The sequence below is a fragment of the Ascaphus truei genome, unplaced genomic scaffold (genome assembly GCF_040206685.1).
Source record: "Ascaphus truei isolate aAscTru1 unplaced genomic scaffold, aAscTru1.hap1 HAP1_SCAFFOLD_293, whole genome shotgun sequence".
NCBI lineage: Eukaryota > Metazoa > Chordata > Amphibia > Anura > Ascaphidae > Ascaphus > Ascaphus truei.
Window position 1 is genome coordinate 290,073 of NW_027455891.1, and position 22,870 is coordinate 312,942.

At 47.0% G+C, this 22,870-nt stretch overlaps 1 protein-coding gene across 10 annotated transcripts in view; it reads right to left on the reverse strand.

The window, feature by feature from the left end:
- LOC142483065 (rho-related BTB domain-containing protein 2-like) overlaps window positions 1–22,870 on the reverse strand; it is a 200,594-nt gene that overhangs the window by 103,171 nt on the left and 74,553 nt on the right. Inside the window, exon 7 of one of the 10 annotated variants that reach the window (XM_075583148.1) lies at window positions 3,917–4,046. The exons of 8 other annotated variants lie outside the window; for them this stretch is intronic. In XM_075583148.1, coding sequence (XP_075439263.1) covers window positions 3,921–4,046 — 126 coding nt within the window. In that variant the 3' untranslated portion in view covers window positions 3,917–3,920. Of the gene's footprint in view, window positions 1–3,916; window positions 4,047–10,355; window positions 10,497–22,870 lie in introns of those variants that run through there. One more of the 10 variants, XM_075583149.1, reaches the window with a different exon arrangement.

Consider the following 22,870-nt stretch of genomic DNA (forward strand, 5'->3'; position numbering starts at 1 on the left):
CTATATATTACTATATGCCATTACTATAGCACCGTGGACAGGTTCTGCTCCGACCATCACTGCAAACTGTTACTTCCTGCAAAGCCATCACCACACCAAGTGTGGGGGGCAGCGCAAGAGGAGGGGGGAGGGAATATAGAGAGGCCCGATACTTGTAGGTTGCGGAGGGTGGGTAGAGAAAGGGATAATAATAATAATAGCATGTTAATGTATAGCGCTACTTGTTTTACGTAGCTCTTTACAGAGCCATTTTGCAGGCACAGGTCCCTGTCCCCTGGAGAGATAGGGGATCACCCTGGATAGGGAGAAGAATGGCGGTGCACAGCGTGCCAACAAGTGCCTAGTGCGTTCCGGAAGCAGGAAGAATACCGGAAGCTGGTTGTCAATATTCATACAAAAAAGTTTAATGCACAGCAGTGAACAGCAACGACAAGAAGTTTAAAAAGAAAAAATCATCTTTGAGAAAGGACTCGTGGATGCACGAAACGCGTCAGAGTCCTTTCTCAAAGATGATTTTTTCTTTTTAAACTTCTTGTCGTTGCTGTTCACTGCTGTGCATTAAACTTTTTTGTATGAATATTGACAACCAGCTTCCGGTATTCTTCCTGCTTCCGGAACGCACTAGGCACTTGTTGGCACGCTGTGCACCGCCATTCTTCTCCCTATCCAGGGTGATCCCCTACCTCTGCACGCAACAACCAGAAGGACCGCATGCCTAGGGGTCGTGAGTAATCTGTCATAGACACTGTATTTTATTTTTATTTTCTAGCTCTGAGGGCTGTTGGAGTTATTATTTAGATAGGGGTCAGGGTCCCTAGTTCACTCAGGTTCCCTTGACATCCCTTTTCTATATGTTACCCACACCCTTATTCTGAGCATATCTTGACCATTATACAGCTTTACTCAACATACATTTCCTGGTTTTCCCAACATTAAAAAAGTGGAATATTCAATTATTTCCCAAGAGAAGAAATTAGTTCCACTTTGAGCACTGGCAGAGAAGAATCTTCTCTATCTATCCCTGCCCCGCAGAGCTTACAATCTATGTTTTTGGTGCCTGCTTCAAACTCTGGTTCCCCTGCTTCAAACTGTGTGCCAGTCAGTGTCGTTACTCACTGAGCCACTCCTTCCCCTGCTTCACACTCAGTGCCAGTCAGTGTCTTGGCCTCATAGTGCAGTGTCCGGTTGGCAACTTGATGAACGGACCCCCTTCACTCTCTTCCTATTTAGTGAGCTGCATCTTGAGCTCAGCAATCTGCGTCTGTAGAGCTGTAAGTAGCTGGGATGTGTGTTTAGTTGCCAGCTTTAGCTCTTCCATTTCTAGGCTTTGCTGCAAGTTCAACTCATCAACGAGAGACCCCTGTTTCAGTGCATCCTGCAATTCTCCTCTCAGGGTCTTCATCTCTTCACTGTGCTTGCTCTGAGCTTGCTTCCGCGTATTTTGGAGCTCTGCAGATTTCATCACCAGGGTCGTCGCTGCTTGCGATTTCCACGCCTCTTTCTCCTGGGCGTACTGATTTTTGGGGTTGGAGCTGCCGCTCTGCTTCTCCATCTCTTGCTCTAGTTTCTGGACCTTCTCGTGCTCCCTCTCATACAGAGTCACCTGGCCTCTAAGCTTGGCCTCCAGCGATAATCTGGTGATGCTCAGGGTAGCCTTCAGTTCCTCATGCTGTTCTGCAAGGACATACTTGGTTCTTAGACGTTCCTGCAGTACTTGTACTTCTGCAGATTTTCTTCCTGCAGAGTTCGCTGCTTCTCCTCAGCATTCTGCAGGTGCGTACACAGACCTTGCAGTTGGTTCTGCAGTAGGTGCTCTGCTTGTGTGCGTTGCTCCAATGCTTCAAACTTTTCATCTTCCGATAGTTTCTTTATTTTTTGTAGCTCGTGCAGCTTTTCCTTCTTTTCATTGACGCGGTCAGTCAAATCAGAATTTTCTTCTTCCAGCCTTGTATTTTCTCTTTTTACAGTTTCTATAAATTTGAGGGCCTCTTCATAGTCCTCCTTCCACTTACGCACTTCTGAGTTGAGACTCCCAGTTTCTTGGTGTGAGACTTCTATCTCTAGGTTGAGGGTGTGAAGCTCCTTCTGAGAGAATTTAAGATCCATACTAAGACTGTAGATAGCTTTTTGAGAGATGTCCAGCTCCTCAGCAAGACTGTAAAGATCCTTTTAAGAGACGTCCACCTCTGTCCAGATAATGTTGACCTCCTGGTATGAGGCATTCAGTTCTATGCGGAGAGTATGAACCTCATTCTGAGAGATTTTCAATTCTCTATGGCAGTTATGAACCTCTTGCGGAGAGAGACTAATCTCTTTCAGTGCCTCCTCATACTTCTGTTTCAGATTAGCAGTCATTCGATCAGACGTACTCTCCTTTTCATCCATGGCGGTAATAGTAGTGTTCGCAGTATCCAGATCAGTCCTTAGATCCAATTCGGTCTTGGCCGCTGAGTAAATTCTTCTGTAACTCAGCATTATTTTCTCTCTCCAGTTTCACTTCTTCACGGAGCAGATCAGTCACGCCTGGTAATTTTCAGGGCTGGTCAAGGGATCGTCACTCACTGGTTCCGGCTCCGTTTCTCTGGTATGGTTGGTTGAGGGTTCCTCATGGTTAGCATCGGACAGGCACTTCGTGTTTGACAACTTCTGCCCTCTGGATATTCTGTCACCTGTGTGACGAAGCCTCCATTTTCTCTAGGCTGCAGGGCATCTCGGTCCCCCTTTTCCTCTGCGGGATCTACGGACGTGTCTGTTCCTTCCACGGTAAGTGAAGAACCACTTTTCTATTTCCACCTTTTTGTTTTGGACGACTCCGTCCCACCAGGGATATTGGGGTCTCCGTCTTTATTTGAAACGTCAGCAGCTTCACTGTATCCGCCAGGCTTTTCTTGCAGTTGCGTTAGCTGGCAGGAATATTCTGGGTCATAGAGACCTGTTTGTTCGGTGCGTACAGAGTTTAGGCACCTCCACCATTCTTGCGGTGTTTTGGAGGTGTGACTCGGTTCGGGTTCCTCATAAGAGATATCTTCATTCTTATCCTTACCCTCATTGGACCGGAAGGGCCACTCTTCAGTGAGGTAGGGTTCATTACAGGAAGGCACCTTAAGCAGGTGGCCCTCCATGTCAGTGTCTGGCAGGTTCCTGGGTCCAGGAAATATTGTCTCTGTGTGTCTGGATCACAGCACAGACTTTGTGCTCAGGACAGTGTCTGTGTGCAGGCTTCCCTGCTCTCCTTCTGTCAGCCCCAATGTGAGCTAAGGAATCTCCTGTTTCTCACATCAGGCTTTTCTCAGCCAGGTGGAATCTGGTTGATTACCTGTGTGCAATTAACCAGCACACTGCTGGATTTAAAGGCAGTTTCTCTCAAACAGTGATAAGTCCCTGTTACATCAGATCATCATGGTGTAATAGCGTGTGTGAGGGGGAGGCTGTCACTGCCGCTGCCCGCGCTGTACCTGTGCTGTGTACACATGGTGTAGTAGTGTGTGTAAGGGGGAGGCTGCCGCTGCCCCCGCTGTACCTGTGCTGTGTACACATGGTGTAGTAGTGTGTGTGAGGGGGAGGCTGGCACTGCCGCTGCCAGCGCTGTACCTGTGCTGTGTATACATGGTGTAATAGTGTGTGTGAGGGGGAGGCTGGCACTGCCGCTGCCCGCACTGTACCTGTGCCGTGTATACATGGTGTAATAGTGTGTGTGAGGGGAATCTTTTTTATTTAAATACAAAATACAATTATTTACAAATACACACAATACTTACAGAATAACACCCAGAGAATCACAATACATTACATTACCGAGATTCCCTTCCAAAGAGATTTAAACACATTTCTCTCCAACCTCTCAGATTCCCTCTGCCGAACGCTCTTTATATCCGACACAATGTGACTCAGAATTATTTCTGCTGGCATCACATACTTTTTTAGCGATACCATACATCTGGCGTTCCAAAATGGTATATAGATATCACGTTAATCAGCCACAGGGTTCTATTGTGATGCTGTTTCTGGGTTTCCGGAAAGAGTCCGTATGCTACTTGGGGGTAGCTCTGTTTGGACAAAATAGGGATTTTTAGATGACTTGCAATTTTTTTCCATAAAAATATAGAAAATGGGCATTGCAATAAAAAATGCTCCATGGTTTCTAAAACATTACAGTTTTCCCGTGGACAATTCCTATCATCAACATTCCTATATTTTAAATTCTGCCTGACATACATTTTACTATGAAATAATAACCACGAGACATCGCTCATTTTCTGCGGTAATCTGGGATCAACAAGTTGCTTTAATACCACATCATGGCTGGTCTCAGGGCATTGTCTTAGATCCAGGCTTATTGGGGGTGTTCTCTCTAGAATACTTGTATAGAGTTGCTTCCTTGAAAGCTGCTCAATTTCAGTCCTAGTTATTTCTAATAACTTTAACCATCCGAATAATATATAGCGGTAAATATCCAATATTTTGAGTCATTCTTTTGATATTTCCCCCCTCAAACCATTTGTCAAACAGCGGTGACAACCATTCCTTAAAAGAATTTCTCAATATACTTTGTGAGAAAATCCCCTGAAAATTAAAACATAGGAATACTAAATTAAAAAATAACTCCGGGTTCACCATATTAAGACCTCCCTTATTTCTAGGCCTGCAAGTGATGTGTCTGCTCACTAAATTGAGTCTGTTTCCCCACAGCATCTGAAAAACCAAATTATTTAAAGAAACTACAACTTTCTCAGGCGGGGGAAATACGAAACTTAAATAGATGAAAATAGGCAGCAAAAAAGTTTTAACAATCCTGATTCTGCTCTCAAAAGAAAATTTCCAATGTTTCCACCTGGTAACTTTGGCTTTGCATATGCCAAGTTTTTCTTCCCAGTTTTGCTCACCGGAATCCTGACTATTAAATTTGATCCCCAAAATGCGAATATTTTCAGGCTCATACTTTATACCAGATGGGAGCTCAAATTTATTTTCTTTTTTTCCTATCCACAGTGCAATGGACTTACTTTTATTTATCTGGGAATTTGAGATGTCAGAGTATTTTTTAAATTCAGAAAGTACACTTTCATAAAATTTTCTTGATGTTATTAGAATAGATACATCATCTGCATACGCTATACATTTTATACAAATCTTTGGTATTGGCTGGATGTCTCTATTGTCTTCTAACATACGTAAAAAAAGGGTCTATAGCAAACTCATATAGTAAGGGGCTGAGTGGACATCCTTGACGTACTCCTGATCTAATACGAAAGCAGGATCCAATCCAGCCATTTACAATTGGTTTCTCTTCGGCTTTGTCATATAGAGTTTTCAACCATGATATGAACTGAGTTGGCAAACCATAAGTCTCTAAGACACTAAAAAGATACAAATGATTGACTATCAAAGGCCTTCTCCTGATCTTAATTAACAATGTAACCTTCTAAGGCCCCACTTTTTGCCTGTTCAAATATCTCTCTAACACTTATAAGAGAGTTGGCAATCTTCCTTCCTTGGATCCCACAGGACTGACTCGTACTTATGAGCGTTTCCGCTACAGATCCCAACCTGGTACACAAAATCTTTGCTAGAATTTTATAATCCGTATTCAATAACGCCGTTGGGCGCCAGTTTTTTTATATATCTCTACTGTCACCTTTTTTATACAGTAAAGTTAATATGGACTGAGACTGCGAGGATGATAATCCGGTCTCATTCAAAGCCTCATTGTACAGATCGCTCAGTACTGGGCTCAGAACCTCACAGAAAAACTGATAAAATTCGGAAGTTAAGCCATCAGAACCAGGAGTTTTATTTTTTCCCAAGGATCTGATGGCTGCTTCTACCTCCGTTACAGAGATGGGGGAAACTATGGCCGCACAATCCTCTGGTTCTGATTTAGGCGTATTACATTGTTTTAAAACTTTGTCAATGTTGCCTTTTGCAATCTTTATCCCATTAAATATCTTCTCATAAAAAGAAGTCACCAAGTCAGGTAATTTCGCCGGATCTGCGACAGATTCCTGCTTTTCATCCCATAACTCATATAAAGCCCTCTTCTGTTTCCTTTCTTTACACTGCTCAAAAATATCAGGTGTGAAACGTGTAAAATCCCCACATTCCCCCTCGTGGGTCAGGGAGGAGAGGCGATTATACTGTAACTCCTTCATTTGTCCTTTTATGTCACGGATGTATTCTGCCTTTACCTCTTCCCCGCTTTGTATTGCAGAAAAAGCGCGATATAATTTCAATCTGAGTGACAAATATTTTTTATACTTCAAATATGATAATTATGCGCTTCCTTCTTGAAAAAAACCTTAATTTCGTGTTTTGTTTCCTCCCACCATGCACTAGAGTTTTCATACAAGCTTATTAATGTTAACCTGGCTTCCAGGAGATCTTTACACCTAGCTACGGTCTTATCACACTTTAGGATATTGGCGTTAAATTTCCAATAACCAGGCCCGGACACACCAGACTCTTCCAGATTTAGGGTCACCGCCAACAGAGCGTGATCCGAAAACTCCACAGGCTTTAAAATAACATTATTAAACTTTGTTTGTTTTTTTACATATATTTTGTCTATCCGACTTTTAGAGTCACCTTTTATATATGTATACCCCGCTTTATTTGGGTTTTGTGTCTTAAAGACATCTACCAAACCAGCCTGAGTACACATATTGTTCAGAAATATGGGAGTCATACAGAATATAGTCTCTGGTTTTCCCTCTATCCTGAACATGTGAGACACAATTAAAATCACCGCCAAAAATGACTATTTTTGCTGTATGTAAATACGGCCTTATTAAAGAAAACAAATCTTTTCTTTCGGTTCTACTTTGTGGACCATAAATGTTAATTAGTCTGTAATCAACAGCTTCAATTTTAACATCTAACAAAAGACACCTTCCAGGCATTATGTCAACTAATTTGTTGCAAATAACGGAAATCCCTTTGAAAACAATACCTACACCATCACATTTATCTGGTCCAAAGGACCAGAAAGAGGGGCCCCAAATCCAGTCCCTTCTACACACAAAAACGTCACTTGTAGCGGTCAAGCGGGTTTCCTGCAAAAAGAAAACCTCATTATTAAAGTTCTTTAGAACAGTAAAGGCTTCAGTCCTGGTCTTTTTTGTCTTAATACTGTTCACATTAATAGTTGCCACTTTCAGCGGAGAGGAGCACTTTGGCACATTTAGTGAGTCAATCACCGCCCTTTTTTTTTCTTTTTAGCACCATTTTTCTTTTTGACCATTTTCTTTCTCCCGGGGGGACTCTCTGATGGCAGATTTCTCTTATTCGATGGTCCGGCCATCTCAATGTCCTGAATAGATCCTGACTGCTGTGAGGTCTGACTGTCCGACATATCGGGGTCTGCATCATCCATCTTTTCACCCCAACTCTTTTCCCCCAATACCTCATATGTATTGTGCTGCGAGATATCTTCTTGGACAGTTTCTGTAGTTTTCTTTCTAGCTGAGCTGGTTTGGGCAGTCTTGTTTTTACTTGTTATTGTTTCCCATTCATTATCGCCATCTTTGTGAGGTTCACCGCCATCTTTGCGGGGTTCGCCGCCATCTTTGCAGGGTTCGTCGCCATCTTTGCGGGACTCGCCGCCATCTTTGCGGGGTACATCACCTTCCTGAGTAGAATTCTCTGTGTTTGGTACAAAACTCAGATCGCTCCTGTGCTCTTCGTCTGACATCCTTTGGGCTGGAAGTGTATAGGTCAGACCCAGATACTTTAAAACCTCTTCTACAGAATGTAAGTTGAAGACTTTCTGATGACTCTGTGATATTCTCTTTATCACAAGGAGATGCTGTATTCTATACACGAGACATTTCCTTCTGCCTGTAATGGTTGTGTTCGGCTTCTGGGCAATCTTTAGAGGAATGACCACATTTATAGCACAGGTTGCAGACAATGTCCTTGTCACACTCAGAGCTGTGATGACCAATAGAACCACATAAAGTGCACCTGATTTTGTCACACGCTGAGCTTAAGTGCCTGGGGGAATCACATTTAAAACATTTTTTAGGCTGTCCCCAATAAAAACACCGCCCGCGATCCCTTCCAATATATATGGCGTTTGGGAGGTGACATGCCACATTGTGTGTGTACCTGAGCTTAACTGTAAACTTGTAGCCCCCATTCCAGAAACCTTCAGCATCCATACTTTTCACTGGACCGGACTGAACATCGCACTGTCTTTGCAGCCAAAAACGTATTTCTTCTACCGCTACAGTCTCAATATCAAAGATAATATTCACTTCCACGGTCACAGGGCGAGATACCTGGATAACTTAAAAAAATTCCCATTCTGGATTATCCTTCACTTCTCTGTAACGAAACCAGAATTTTTCTAGCCCTTCTGGTGTCTTAATGCTCACTTCGTAGTTCCTGCTATTAGGGGCATGTAACAAAGCATACACCTCACTGGGTTGGAAGCCAAGAGAAACTTTAACCAAGTCCTTTCCTATAACAAATCTGTCCGGTATAGGAGCCATATCCCCCCAATAATGCAGCCTGACAACGTTCCTGCGCTTTCTGGCATCATCAAATGACAAATAAGATGTACCTGGGCGTCTTGTACTCCATGCTGACTGCTGGGGGGGAGCTGGCTCTGCCGCTCCTGTTGGTTTTGCTGCCGTTCCTGCTTCAGCTAAGGACCTTGCTTTAGCCGCTCCTGTTTCTGCCAAGGGCTTTCATGCTGCTGCAGGCTGTATGGATTTCTCTCCCATTTTAGGAATCTCAATTTCTTGCGCCTCAAAAGCCTCTATTGCTTCAGCGTTCTCCACTGCTTCAGCCATTTCTATTTCAGACACTTCTTCCTGTGCCTGGGCTGTTTGCTGCTCTGTCTGAGGTGTATTGCCAGCATCATTCAGGCTCTCAGCCTGGGCTGTTCGTAGTGTCTGCCTTGGGTGTGGCTGCTAATTCCTGCACCTGTCTGCAACCTTCAGCTGCTTGCAGGGTCTCTATGTCAGGTACAGCTGCTTGCAGGGTCTCTATGTCAGGTACACTTGTGAGCAAGTTTCCTGTGTCAGGTACAGTTGTATACAGGGTCCCGGTGTCCGGTGCAACTGTATGCAGAGTCTCAGGTACAGGTGCATGCATGTTGTCTGTCTCAGATGTAGCTGCAGTTGCCTGTGCATTAGTGTGTATGTCCTTGCTAATTTGTGGGATAACAATTTCTGTGACCCCAAGTCTCCTTTTCTCATGTTCTGCCTCTCTTTTACTCCTGGCTTCATTAGACCTTGAGCAGTTTTTAGCTGAAGTTCTCTTACCCGTCTGGTTCTGAGCTGGACTATCGGTATTCTCCATTTCAGATTCTTTCTGCCCAATATTTTCATTTATTTCTCTTTGCACATTTTCTGACTCTTTCTTTTGCAAACATTTCTGCACTTTAGCTTCCAGGGGAACTTTCTTATCCACATTCAGATTAGCTTGAGACCTGGTTCCCACTCCTCTCCCTCCTCCAGGGTCTGCCGCCATCTTGGTCCACAGCTCCTCCCCTTCCTGTGTGTGAGGGGGAGGCTGGCACTGCCGCTGCCCGCGCTGTACCTGTGCTGTGTATACATGGTGTAATAGTGTGTGTGAGGGGGGAGGCTGGCACTGCCGCTGCCCGCGCTGTACCTATGCTGTGTATACATGGTGTAGTAGTGTGTGTGAGGGGGAGGCTGGCACTGCCGCTGCCCACGCTGTACCTGTGCTGTGTATACATGGTGTAGTAGTGTGTGTGAGGGGGAGGCTGGCACTGCCGCTGCCCACGCTGTACCTGTGCTGTGTATACATGGTGTAGTAGTTGTGTGTGAGGGGGAGGCTGGCACTGCTGCTGCCCGCGCTGTACCTGTGCTGTGTATACATGTTGTAGTAGTGTGTGTGAGTGGGAAAGCTGGTAATGCTGCTGCCCGCACTGTACCTATGCTGTGTATACATGGTGTAGTAGTGTGTGAGTGGGAGGCTGCACTGCCGCTGCCCGCGCTGTACCTGTGCTGTGTATACATGGTGTAGTAGTGTGTGTGAAGGGGAGGCTGGCACTGCCGCTGCCCGCACTGTACCTGTGCTTTGTATACATGGTGTAATAGTGTGTGTGAGTGGGAGGCTGGCACTGCCACTGCCCGCACTGTACCTGTGCCGTGTATACATGGTGTAATAGTGTGTGTGAGGGGAATCTTTTTTATTTAAATACAAAATACAATTATTTACAAATACACACAATACTTACAGAATAACACCCAGAGAATCACATAAACATTACATTACAGAGATTCCCTTCCAAAGAGATTTAAACACATCTCTCTCCCACCTCTCAGATTCCGGCTTCCGAACGCTCTTTATATCCGACACAATGTGACTCAGAATTATTTCTGCCGGCATCACATACTTTTTTAGCGATACCATACATCTGGCGTTCCATAATGGTATATAGATATCACGTTAATCAGCCACAGGGTTCTATTGTGATGCTGTTTCTGGGTTTCCGGAAAGATTACGTATGCTACTTGGTGGTAGCTCTGTTTGGACAAAATAGGGATTTTTAGATGACTTGCAATTTTTTTCCATAAAAATATAGAAAATGGGCATTGCAATAAAAAATGCTCCATGGTTTCTAAAACATTACAGTTTTCCCGCGGACAATTCCTATCATCAACATTCCTATATTTTAAATTCTGCCTGACATACATTTTACTATGAAATAATAACCACGAGACATCGCTCATTTTCTGCGGTAATCTGGGATCAACAAGTTGCTTTAATACCACATCATGGCTGGTCTCAGGGCATTGTCTTAGATCCAGGCTTGTTGGGGGTGTTCTCTCTAGAATACTTGTATAGAGTTGCTTCCTTGAAAGCTGCTCAATTTCAGTCCTAGTTATTTCTAATTTTCTAATAACTTTAACCATCCGAATAATATATAGCGGTAAATATCCAATATTTTGAGTCATTCTTTTGATATTTCTCCCCTCAAACCATTTGTCAAACAGCGGTGACAACCATTCCTTAAAAGAATTTCTCAATATACTTTGTGAGAAAATCCCCTGAAAATTAAAACATAGGAATACTAAATTAAAAAATAACTCCGGGTTCACCATATTAAGACCTCCCTTATTTCTAGGCCTGCAAGTGATGTGTCTGCTCACTAAATTGAGTCTGTTTCCCCATAGCATCTGAAAAACCAAATTATTTAAAGAAACTACAACTTTCTCAGGCGGGGGAAATACGAAATTTAAATAGATGAAAATAGGCAGCAAAAAAGTTTTAACAATCCTGATTCTGCTCTCAAAAGAAAATTTCCAATGTTTCCACCTGGTAACTTTGGCTTTGCATATGCCAAGTTTTTCTTCCCAGTTTTGCTCACCGGAATCCTGACTATTAAATTTGATCCCCAAAATGCGAATATTTTCAGGCTCATACTTTATACCAGATGGGAGCTCAAATTTATTTTCTTTTTTTCCTATCCACAGTGCAATGGACTTACTTTTATTTATCTGGGAATATGAGATGTCAGAGTATTTTTTAAATTCAGAAAGTACACTTTCATAACATTTTCTTGATGTTATTAGAATAGATACATCATCTGCATACGCTATACATTTTATACAAATCTTTGGTATTGGCTGGATGTCTCTATTGTCTTCTAACATACGTAAAAAAAGGGTCTATAGCAAACTCATATAGTAAGGGGCTGAGTGGACATCCTTGACGTACTCCTGATCTAATACGAAAGCAGGATCCAATCCAGCCATTTACAATTGGTTTCTCTTCGGCTTTGTCATATAGAGTTTTCAACCATGATATGAACTGAGTTGGCAAACCATAAGTCTCTAAGACACTAAAAAGATACAAATGATTGACTATCAAAGGCCTTCTCCTGATCTTAATTAACAATGTAACCTTCTAAGGCCCCACTTTTTGCCTGTTCAAATATCTCTCTAACACTTATAAGAGAGTTGGCAATCTTCCTTCCTTGGATCCCACAGGACTGACTCGTACTTATGAGCGTTTCCGCTACAGATGCCAACCTGGTACACAAAATCTTTGCTAGAATTTTATAATCCGTATTCAATAACGCTATTGGGCGCCAGTTTTTTATATCTCTACTGTCACCTTTTTCATACAGTAAAGTTAAAATGGACTGAGACTGCGAGGATGATAATCCGGTCTCATTCAAAGCCTCATTGTACAGATCGCTCAGTACTGGGCTCAGAACCTCACAGAAAAACTGATAAAATTCGGAAGTTAAGCCATCAGAACCATGAGTTTTATTTTTTCCCAAGGATCTGATGGCTGCTTCTACCTCCGTTACAGAGATGGGGGAAACTATGGCCGCACAATCCTCTGGTTCTAATTTAGGCGTATTACATTGTTTTAAAACTTTGTCAATGTTGCCTTTTGCAATCTTTATCCCATTAAATATCTTCTCATAAAAAGAAGTCACCAAGTCAGGTAATTTCGCCGGATCTGCGACAGATTCCTGCTTTTCATCCCATAACTCATATAAAGCTCTCTTCTGTTTCCTTTCTTTACACTGCTCAAAAATATCAGGTGTGAAACGTGTAAAATCCCCACATTCCCCCTCGTGGGTCAGGGAGGAGAGGCGATTATACTGTAACTCCTTCATTTGTCCTTTTATGTCACGGATGTATTCTGCCTTTACCTCTTCCCCGCTTTGTATTGCAGAAAAAGCGCGATATAATTTCAATCTGAGTGACAAATATTTTTTATACTTCAAATATGATAATTATGCGCTTCCTTCTTGAAAAAAACCTTAATTTCGTGTTTTGTTTCCTCCCACCATGCACTAGAGTTTTCATACAAGCTTATTAATGTTAACCTGGCTTCCAGGAGATCTTTACACCTAGCTACGGTCTTATCACACTTTAGGATATTGGCGTTAAATTTCCAATAACCAGGCCCGGACACACCAGACTCTTCCAGATTTAGGGTCACCGCTAACAGAGCGTGATCCGAAAACTCCACAGGCTTTAAAATAACATTATTAAACTTTGTTTGTTTTTTTACATATATTTTGTCTATCCGACTTTTAGAGTCACCTTTTATATATGTATACCCCGCTTTATTTGGGTTTTGTGTCTTAAAGACATCTACCAAACCAGCCTGAGTACACATATTGTTCAGAAATATGGGAGTCATACAGAATATAGTCTCTGGTTTTCCCTCTATCCTGAACATGTGAGACACAATTAAAATCACCGCCAAAAATGACTATTTTCGCTGTATGTAAATACGGCCTTATTAAAGAAAACAAATCTTTTCTTTCGGTTCTACTTTGAGGACCATAAATGTTAATTAGTCTGTAATCAACAGCTTCAATTTTAACATCTAACAAAAGACACCTTCCAGGCATTATGTCAACTAATTTGTTGCAAATAACGGAAATCCCTTTGAAAACAACGCCTACACCATCACATTTATCTGGTCCAAAGGACCAGAAAGAGGGGCCCCAAATCCAGTCCCTTCTACACACAAAAACGTCACTCGTAGCGGTCAAGCGAGTTTCCTGCAAAAAGAAACCCTCATTATTAAAGTCCTTTAGAACAGTAAAGGCTTCAGTCCTGGTCTTTTTTGTCTTAATACTGTTCACATTAATAGTTGCCACTTTCAGCAGAGAGGGGCACTTTGGCACATTTAGTGAGTCAATCACCGCCCTTTTTTTTTCTTTTTAGCACCATTTTTCTTTTTGACCATTTTCTTTCTCCCGGGGGGACTCTCTGATGGCAGATTTCTCTTATTCGATGGTCCGGCCATCTCAATGTCCTGAATAGATCCTGACTGCTGTGAGGTCTGACTGTCCGACATATCGGGGTCTGCATCATCCATCTTTTCACCCCAACTCTTTTCCCCCAATACCTCATATGTATTGTGCTGCGAGATATCTTCTTGGACAGTTTCTGTAGTTTTCTTTCTAGCTGAGCTGGTTTGGGCAGTCTTGTTTTTACTTGTTATTGTTTCCCATTCATTATCGCCATCTTTGTGAGGTTCACCGCCATCTTTGCGGGGTTCGCCGCCATCTTTGCAGGGTTCGTCGCCATCTTTGCGGAACTCGCCGCCATCTTTGCGGGGTACATCACCTTCCTGAGTAGAATTCTCTGTGTTTGGTACAAAACTCAGATCGCTCCTGTGCTCTTCGTCTGACATCCTTTGGGCTGGAAGTGTATAGGTCAGACCCAGATACTTTAAAACCTCTTCTACAGAATGTGTTGAAGACTTTCTGATGACTCTGTGATATTCTCTTTATCACAAGGAGATGCTGTATTCTGTACACGAGACATTTCCTTCTGCCTGTAATGGTTGTGTTCGGCTTCTGGGCAATCTTTAAAGGAATGACCACATTTATAGCACAGGTTGCAGACAATGTCCTTGTCACACTCAGAGCTGTGATGACCAATAGAACCACATAAAGTGCACCTGATTTTGTCACACGCTGAGCTTAAGTGCCTGGGGGAATCACATTTAAAACATTTTTTAGGCTGTCCCCAATAAAAACACCGCCCGCGATCCCTTCCAATATATATGGCGTTTGGGAGGTGACATGCCACATTGTGTGTGTACCTGAGCTTAACTTTAAACTTGTAGCCCCATTCCAGAAACCTTCAGCATCCATACTTTTCACTGGACCGGACTGAACATCGCACTGTCTTTGCAGCCAAAAACGTATATCTTCTACCGCTACAGTCTCAATATCAAAGATAATATTCACTTCCACGGTCACAGGGCGAGATACCTGGATAACTTTAAAAAATTCCCATTCTGGATTATCCTTCACTTCTCTGTAACGAAACCAGAATTTTTCTAGCCCTTCTGGTATCTTAGAGCTCACTTCGTAGTTCCTGCTATTAGGGGCATGTAACAAAGCATACATCTCACTGGGTTGGAAGCCAAGAGAAACTTTGATCAAGTCTTTTCCTATAACAAATCTGTCCGGTATAGGAACCATATCCCCACAATAATGCAGTCTGACTACGTTCCTGCGCTTTCTGGCATCATCAAATGACAAATAAGATGTACCTGGGCGTCTTGTACTCCATGCTGACTGCTGGGGGGGAGCTGGCTCGGCCGCTCCTGTTGGTTTTGCTGCCGTTCCTGCTTCAGCTAAGGACCTTGCTTTAGCCGCTCCTGTTTCTGCTAATGGCTTTCTTTCTGCTGCAGGCTGTATGGATTTCTCTCCCATTTTAGGAATCTCCATTTCTTGCGCCTCAAAAGCCTCTATTGCTTCAGCGTTCTCCCCTGCTTCAGCCATTTCTATTTCAGACACTTCTTCCTGTGCCTGGGCTGTTTGCTGCTCTGTCTCAGGTGTATTGCCAGCATCATTCAGGCTCTCAGCCTGGGCTGTTCGTAGTGTGTCTGTCTTGGGTGTGGCTGCTAATTCCTGCACCTGTCTGCAACCTTCAGCTGCTTGCAGGGTCTCTATGTCAGGTACAGTTGTATGCAGAGTTTCTGTATCAGGTACAGTTGTATGCAGGGTCACTGTGTCAGGTACACTTGTAAGCAAGTTTCCTGTGTCAGGTACAGTTGTATACAGGGTCCCGGTGTCCGGTGCAACTGTATGCAGAGTCTCAGGTACAGGTGCATGCATGTTGTCTGTCTCAGGTGTAGCTGCAGTTGCCTGTGCATTAGTGTGTATGTCCTTGCTAATTTGTGGGATAACAATTTCTGTGACCCCAAGTCTCCTTTTCTCATGTTCTGCCTCTCTTTTACTCTTGGCTTCATTAGACCTTTGGCTGGTTTTAGCTGAAGTTCTCGTATCCGTCTGGTTCTGAGCTGGACTATCGGTATTCTCCATTTCAGATTCTTTCTGCCCAACATTTTCATTTATTTCTCTTTGCACATTTTCTGACTCTTTCTTTTGCAAACATTTCTGCACTTTAGCTTCCAGGGGAACTTTCTTATCCACATTCAGATTAGCTTGAGACCTGGTTCCCACTCCTCTCCCTCCTCCAGGGTCTGCCGCCATCTTGGCCCACAGCTCCTCCCCTTCCTGTGTGTGAGGGGGAGGCTGGCACTGCTGCTGCCCGTGCTGTACCTGTGCTGTGTATACATGGTGTAGTAGTTGTGTGTGTGAGGGGGAGGCTGGCACTGCCGCTGCCCGCGCTGTACCTGTGCTGTGTATACATGGTGTAGTAGTTGTGTGTGTGAGGGGGAGGCTGGCACGGCCGCTGCCCACGCTGTACCTGTGCTGTGTACACATGGTGTAATAGTGTGTGTGAGGGGGAGGCTGGCACTCCTCTGGCCGTGCTGTACCTGTGCTGTGTATACATGGTGTAATAGTGTGTTTGAGTGGGAAGGCTGGCAATGCTGCTGCCCACACTGTACCTATGCTGTGTATACATGGTGTAGTAGTGTGTGAGTGGGAGGCTGGCACTGCTGCTATCCGCGCTGTGTATACATGGTGTAGTAGTGTGTGTGAGAGGGAGGCTGGCACTCCTCTGCCCGTGCTGTACCTGTGCTGTGTATACATGGTGTAATAGCGTGTGTGAGGGGGAGGCTGGCACTGCCCGCACTGTACCTGTGCTGTGTATACATGGTCTAGTAGTGTGTGAGTGGGAGGCTGGCTCTGCCTCTGCCCGCGCTGTACCTGTGCTGTGTATACATGGTGTATTAGTGTGTGTGAGGGAGAGGCTGGCACTCCTCTGGCCGTGCTGTACCTGTGCTGTGTATACATGGTGTAATAGTGTGTGTGAGTGGGAAGGCTGGCAATGCTGCTGCCCGCACTGTAACTATGCTGTGTATACATGGTGTAGTAGTGTGTGAGTGGGAGGCTGGCACTGCTGCTATCCGCGCTGTGTATACATGGTGTAGTAGTGTGTGTGTGAGGGGGAGGCTGGCACTCCTCTGCCCGTGCTGTACCTGTGCTGTGTATACATGGTGTAATAGCGTGTGTGAGGGGGAGGCTGGCACTGCCTCTGACCGCGCTGTACCTGTGCTGTGTACACATGGTGTAGTAGTGTGTGTGAGGGGGAGGCTGGCACTGCCCGCACTGTACCTGTGCTGTGTATACATGGTGTAGTAGTGTGTGAGTGGGAGGCTGGCACTGCTGCTGTCCGCGCTGTGTATACATGGTGTAGTAGTGTGTGTGAGGGGGAGGCTGGCACTGACTCTGCCCGTGCTGTACCTGTGCTGTGTATACATGGTGTAGTAGTGTGTGTGAGGGGGAGGCTGGCACTGCCGCTGCCTGCGCTGTACCTGTGCTGTGTATACATGGTGTAGTAGTTGTGTGTGTGAGGGGGAGGTTGGCACTGCCGCTGCCTGCGTTGTACCTGTGCTGTGTACACATGGTGTAGTAGTGTGTGTGAGGGAGAGGCTGGCACTGCCGCTGCCCGCGCTGTACCTGTGCTGTGTATACATGTAATGGTGTAGTAGTGTGTGAGTGGGAGGCTGGCTCTGCCTCTGCCCGCGCTGTACCTGTGCTGTGTACACATGGTGTAGTAGTGTGTGTGAGGGAGAGGCTGGCACTCCTCTGGCCGTGCTGTACCTGTGCTGTGTATACATGGTGTAATAGTGTGTTTGAGTGGGAAGGCTGGCAATGCTGCTGCCCACACTGTACCTATGCTGTGTATACATGGTGTAGTAGTGTGTGAGTGGGAGGCTGGCACTGCTGCTATCCGCGCTGTGTATACATGGTGTAGTAGTGTGTGTGAGAGGGAGGCTGGCACTCCTCTGCCCGTGCTGTACCTGTGCTGTGTATACATGGTGTAATAGCGTGTGTGAGGGGGAGGCTGGCACTGCCCGCACTGTACCTGTGCTGTGTATACATGGTCTAGTAGTGTGTGAGTGAGAGGCTGGCTCTGCCTCTGCCCGCGCTGTACCTGTGCTGTGTACACATGGTGTAGTAGTGTGTGAGGGAGAGGCTGGCACTCCTCTGGCCGTGCTGTACCTGTGCTGTGTATACATGGTGTAATAGTGTGTGTGAGTGGGAAGGCTGGCAATGCTGCTGCCCGCACTGTAACTATGCTGTGTATACATGGTGTAGTAGTGTGTGAGTGGGAGGCTGGCACTGCTGCTATCCGCGCTGTGTATACATGGTGTAGTAGTGTGTGTGAGGGGGAGGCTGGCACTCCTCTGCCCGTGCTGTACCTGTGCTGTGTATACATGGTGTAATAGCGTGTGTGAGGGGGAGGCTGGCACTGCCTCTGCCCGCGCTGTACCTGTGCTGTGTACACATGGTGTAGTAGTGTGTGTGAGGGGGAGGCTGGCACTGCCCGCACTGTACCTGTGCTGTGTATACATGGTGTAGTAGTGTGTGAGTGGGAGGCTGGCACTGCTGCTGTCCGCGCTGTGTATACATGGTGTAGTAGTGTGTGTGAGGGGGAGGCTGGCACTGACTCTGCCCGTGCTGTACCTGTGCTGTGTATACATGGTGTAGTAGTGTGTGTGATGGGGAGGTTGGCACTGCCGCTGCCTGCGTTGTACCTGTGCTGTGTACACATGGTGTAGTAGTGTGTGTGAGGGAGAGGCTGGCACTGCCGCTGCCCGCGCTGTACCTGTGCTGTGTATACATGTAATGGTGTAGTAGTGTGCGTGGTGGAGGCTGGCACTGCCGCTGCCCGCGCTGTACCTGTGCTGTGTATACATGGTGTAGTAGTGTGTGAGTGGGAGGCTGGCACTGCTGCTGTCCGCGCTGTGTATACATGGTGTAGTAGTGTGTGTGAGGGGGAGGCTGGCACTGCCGCTGCCCGCGCTGTACCTGTGCTGTGTATACATGTAATGGTGTAGTAGTGTGCGTGGTGGAGGCTGGCACTGCCGCTGCCCGTGCTGTACCTGTGCTGTGTATACATGTAATGGTGTAGTAGTGTGCGTGGTGGAGGCTGGCACTGCCGCTGCCCGCGCTGTACCTGTGCTGTGTATACATGTAATGGTGTAGTAGTGTGCGTGGTGGAGGCTGGCACTGCTGCTACCCGTGCTGTACATACATGTAATGGTGTAGTAGTGTGCGTGGTGGAGGCTGGCACTGCTGCTGCCCGTGCTGTGTATACATGTAATGGTGTAGTAGTGTGCATGGTGGAGGCTGGCACTGCCGCTGCTCGTGCTGTACATACATGTAATGGTGTAATAGTGTGTGTGAGTGGGAGGCTGGCACTGCCGCTGCCACACAGGACAGTATATACACACACACACTCCCAAATGAAGTTTGAGATCAGGATGAAGAAAGCCTCCCGAGTGCAGAGAAGGAAATATACAAAGGACATGTTTATACGTGGGCTGGGAATGCGGGATATGCAGTCAGGGCAGGGAAAGGTCACAACGTCTCTGCACGTTCCTGCAAGTGTGTGATACACAGCCGGGCAAACTGCAACACCGCAGCGCAATACTGCAACACCGCAGCGCAATACTGCAACACCGCAGCGCAATACTGCAACACCGCATCGCAATACTGCAACACGCAGCGCAATACTGCAAGACCGCAGCGCAATACTGCAACACCGCAGCGCAATATTGCATCATCACGCGCACTACTGCATCACCGCAGCGCAATATTGCAACACCGCAGCGCACTACTGCATCACCGCAGCGCACTACTGCATCACCGCAGCGCACTACTGCAACACGCAGCGCAATACTGCAACACGCAGCACAATATTGCAAGACCGCAGCGCAATACTGCAACACCGCAGCGCAATATTGCATCATCACGCGCACTACTGCATCACCACAGCGCAATACTGCATCACCGCAGCGCACTACTGCAACACCGCAGCGCACTACTACATCACCGCAGCGCACTACTGCATCACCACAGCGCACTACTGCATCACCGCAGCGCACTGCTGCATCACCGCAGCGCAATACTGCATCACCGCAGCGCAATACTGCATCACAGCAGCGCAATACTGCATCACCGCAGCGCAATACTGCATCACCGCAGCGCAATACTGCATCACCGCAGCTTAATACTGCATCACCGCAGCTTAATACTGTATCACCGCAGCGCAATACTGCTTCACCGCAGCGCACTACTGCATCACCGCAGCGCAATACTGCAACACCGCAGCGCACTACTGCAACGCAATACTGCATCACCGCAGCGCACTACTGCAACATCGCAGCGCACTACTGCAACACGCAGCGCAATACTGCAACACGCAGCGCAATACTGCATCATCGCGAGCACTACTGCCTCACCGCAGCGCACTACTGCAACACCGCAGCGCACTACTGCATCACCACAGCGCACTACTGCAACACCGCAGCGCAATACTCCAACACCGCAGCGCAATACTGCATCACCGCAGCGCAATACTGCATCACCGCAGCGCACTACTGCATCACCACAGCGCACTACTGCATCACCACAGCGCACTACTGCAACACCGTAGCGCACTACTGCAACACCGCAGCGCAATACTGCAACACCGCAGCGCAATACTGCATCATCACGCGCACTACTGCATCACCAAAGCGCACTTCTACATCACCGCAGCGCACTACTGCATCACCGCAGCGCACTACTGCATCACCGCAGCGCACTACTGCATCACCGCAGCGCACTACTGCATCACCGCAGCGCAATACTGCATCACCGCAGCGCAATACTGCATCACCGCAGCGCAATACTGCATCACCGCAGCGCAATACTGCATCACCGCAGCGCAATACTGCATCACCGCAGCGCAATACTGCATCACCGCAGCGCAATACTGCATCACCGCAGCGCAATACTGCATCACCGCAGCGCAATACTGCTTCACCGCAGCGCAATACTGCTTCACCGCAGTGCAATACTGCATCACCGCAGCGCACAGCGCAATACTGCATCACCGCAAAGCGCAATACTGCATCAGCGCAGCACGCAGCGCAATACTACAGCACCGCATCGCAATACAGCATCACCGCAGCACAATACTGCATCACCGCAGCACAATAATGTGTCAACGCAACACGCAGCGCAATACTGCATCACCGCAGCGCAATACAGCATCACCGCAGCACAACACTGCATCACCGCAGCACAACACTGCATCACCGCAGAACAATACTGCATTACCGCAGCGCACAATACTGAAGCACCGCAGCACAATACTGCAGCACCGCAGAGCAATACTGCATTACCGCAGCGCACAGCACAATACTGCATCACCGCAGCACAATACTGCATTACCACAGCGCACAGCGCAATACTGCATCACCGCAGCACAATACTGCGTCACCGCAGCACAATACTGCGTCACCGCAGCGCACAGCACAATACTGCATCACCACAGCGCGCAGCGCAATACTGCGTCACCACAGCGCACAGCGCAATACTGCGTCACCGCAGCACAATACTGCGTCACCGCAGCACAATACTGCGTCACCGCAGCACAATACTGCATCACCGCAGCACAATAATGCGTCAACGCAACACGCAGTGCAATACTGCATCACCGCAGCACAATACTACATCACCGCAGCGCAATACAGCATCACCGCAGCACAATACTGCATCACCGCAGCACAACACTGCATCACCGCAGCACAATACTGCATCACCGCAGCACAACACTGCATCACCGCAGCACAACACTGCATCACCGCAGCACAACACTGCATCACCGCAGAACAATACTGCATTACCGCAGCACAATACTGCATTACCACAGTGCACAGCGCAATACTGCATCACTGCAGCACAATACTGCGTCACCGCAGCACAATACTGCGTCACCGCAGCACAATACTGCGTCACCGCAGCACAATACTGCGTCACAGCAGCACAATACTGCATCACCGCAGCACAATACTGCATCACCGCAGCACAATACTGCATCACCGCAGCACAATACTGCATCACCGCAGCGCACAGCACAATACTGCATCACCACAGCGCGCAGCGCAATACAGCATCACCGCAGCACAATACTGCATCACCGCAGCGCACAGCACAATACTGCATTACCGCAGCACAATACTACATTACCGCAGCGCAATACTGCTTCACCGCAGCGCAATACTGCATCACCACAACACGCAGCGCAATACTGCATCACCGCAGCACAATACTACATCACCGCAGCGCAATACTACAGCCCCGCAGCGCAATACAGCATCACCGCAGCACAATACTGCATCACCGCAGCACAATAATGCGTCAACGCAACACGCAGCGCAATACTGCATCACCGCAGCACAATACTACATCACCGCAGCGCACTACTGCATCACCGCAGCGCACTACTGCATCACCGCAGCGCACTACTGCATCACCGCAGCGCACTACTGCATCACCGCAGCGCAATACTGCATCACCGCAGCGCAATACTGCATCACCGCAGCGCAATACTGCATCACCGCAGCGCAATACTGCATCACCGCAGCGCAATACTGCATCACCGCAGCGCAATACTGCATCACCGCAGCGCAATACTGCTTCACCGCAGCGCAATACTGCTTCACCGCAGTGCAATACTGCATCACCGCAGCGCACAGCGCAATACTGCATCACCGCAAAGCGCAATACTGCATCAGCGCAGCACGCAGCGCAATACTACAGCACCGCAGCGCAATACAGCATCACCGCAGCACAATACTGCATCACCGCAGCACAATAATGCGTCAACGCAACACGCAGCGCAATACTGCATCACCGCAGCACAATACTACATCACCGCAGCGCAATACAGCATCACCGCAGCACAACACTGCATCACCGCAGCACAACACTGCATCACCGCAGCACAACACTGCATCACCGCAGAACAATACTGCATTACCGCAGCGCACAATACTGCAGCACCGCAGCACAATACTGCAGCACCGCAGAGCAATACTGCATTACCGCAGCGCACAGCACAATACTGCATCACCGCAGCACAATACTGCATTACCACAGCGCACAGCGCAATACTGCATCACCGCAGCACAATACTGCGTCACCGCAGCACAATACTGC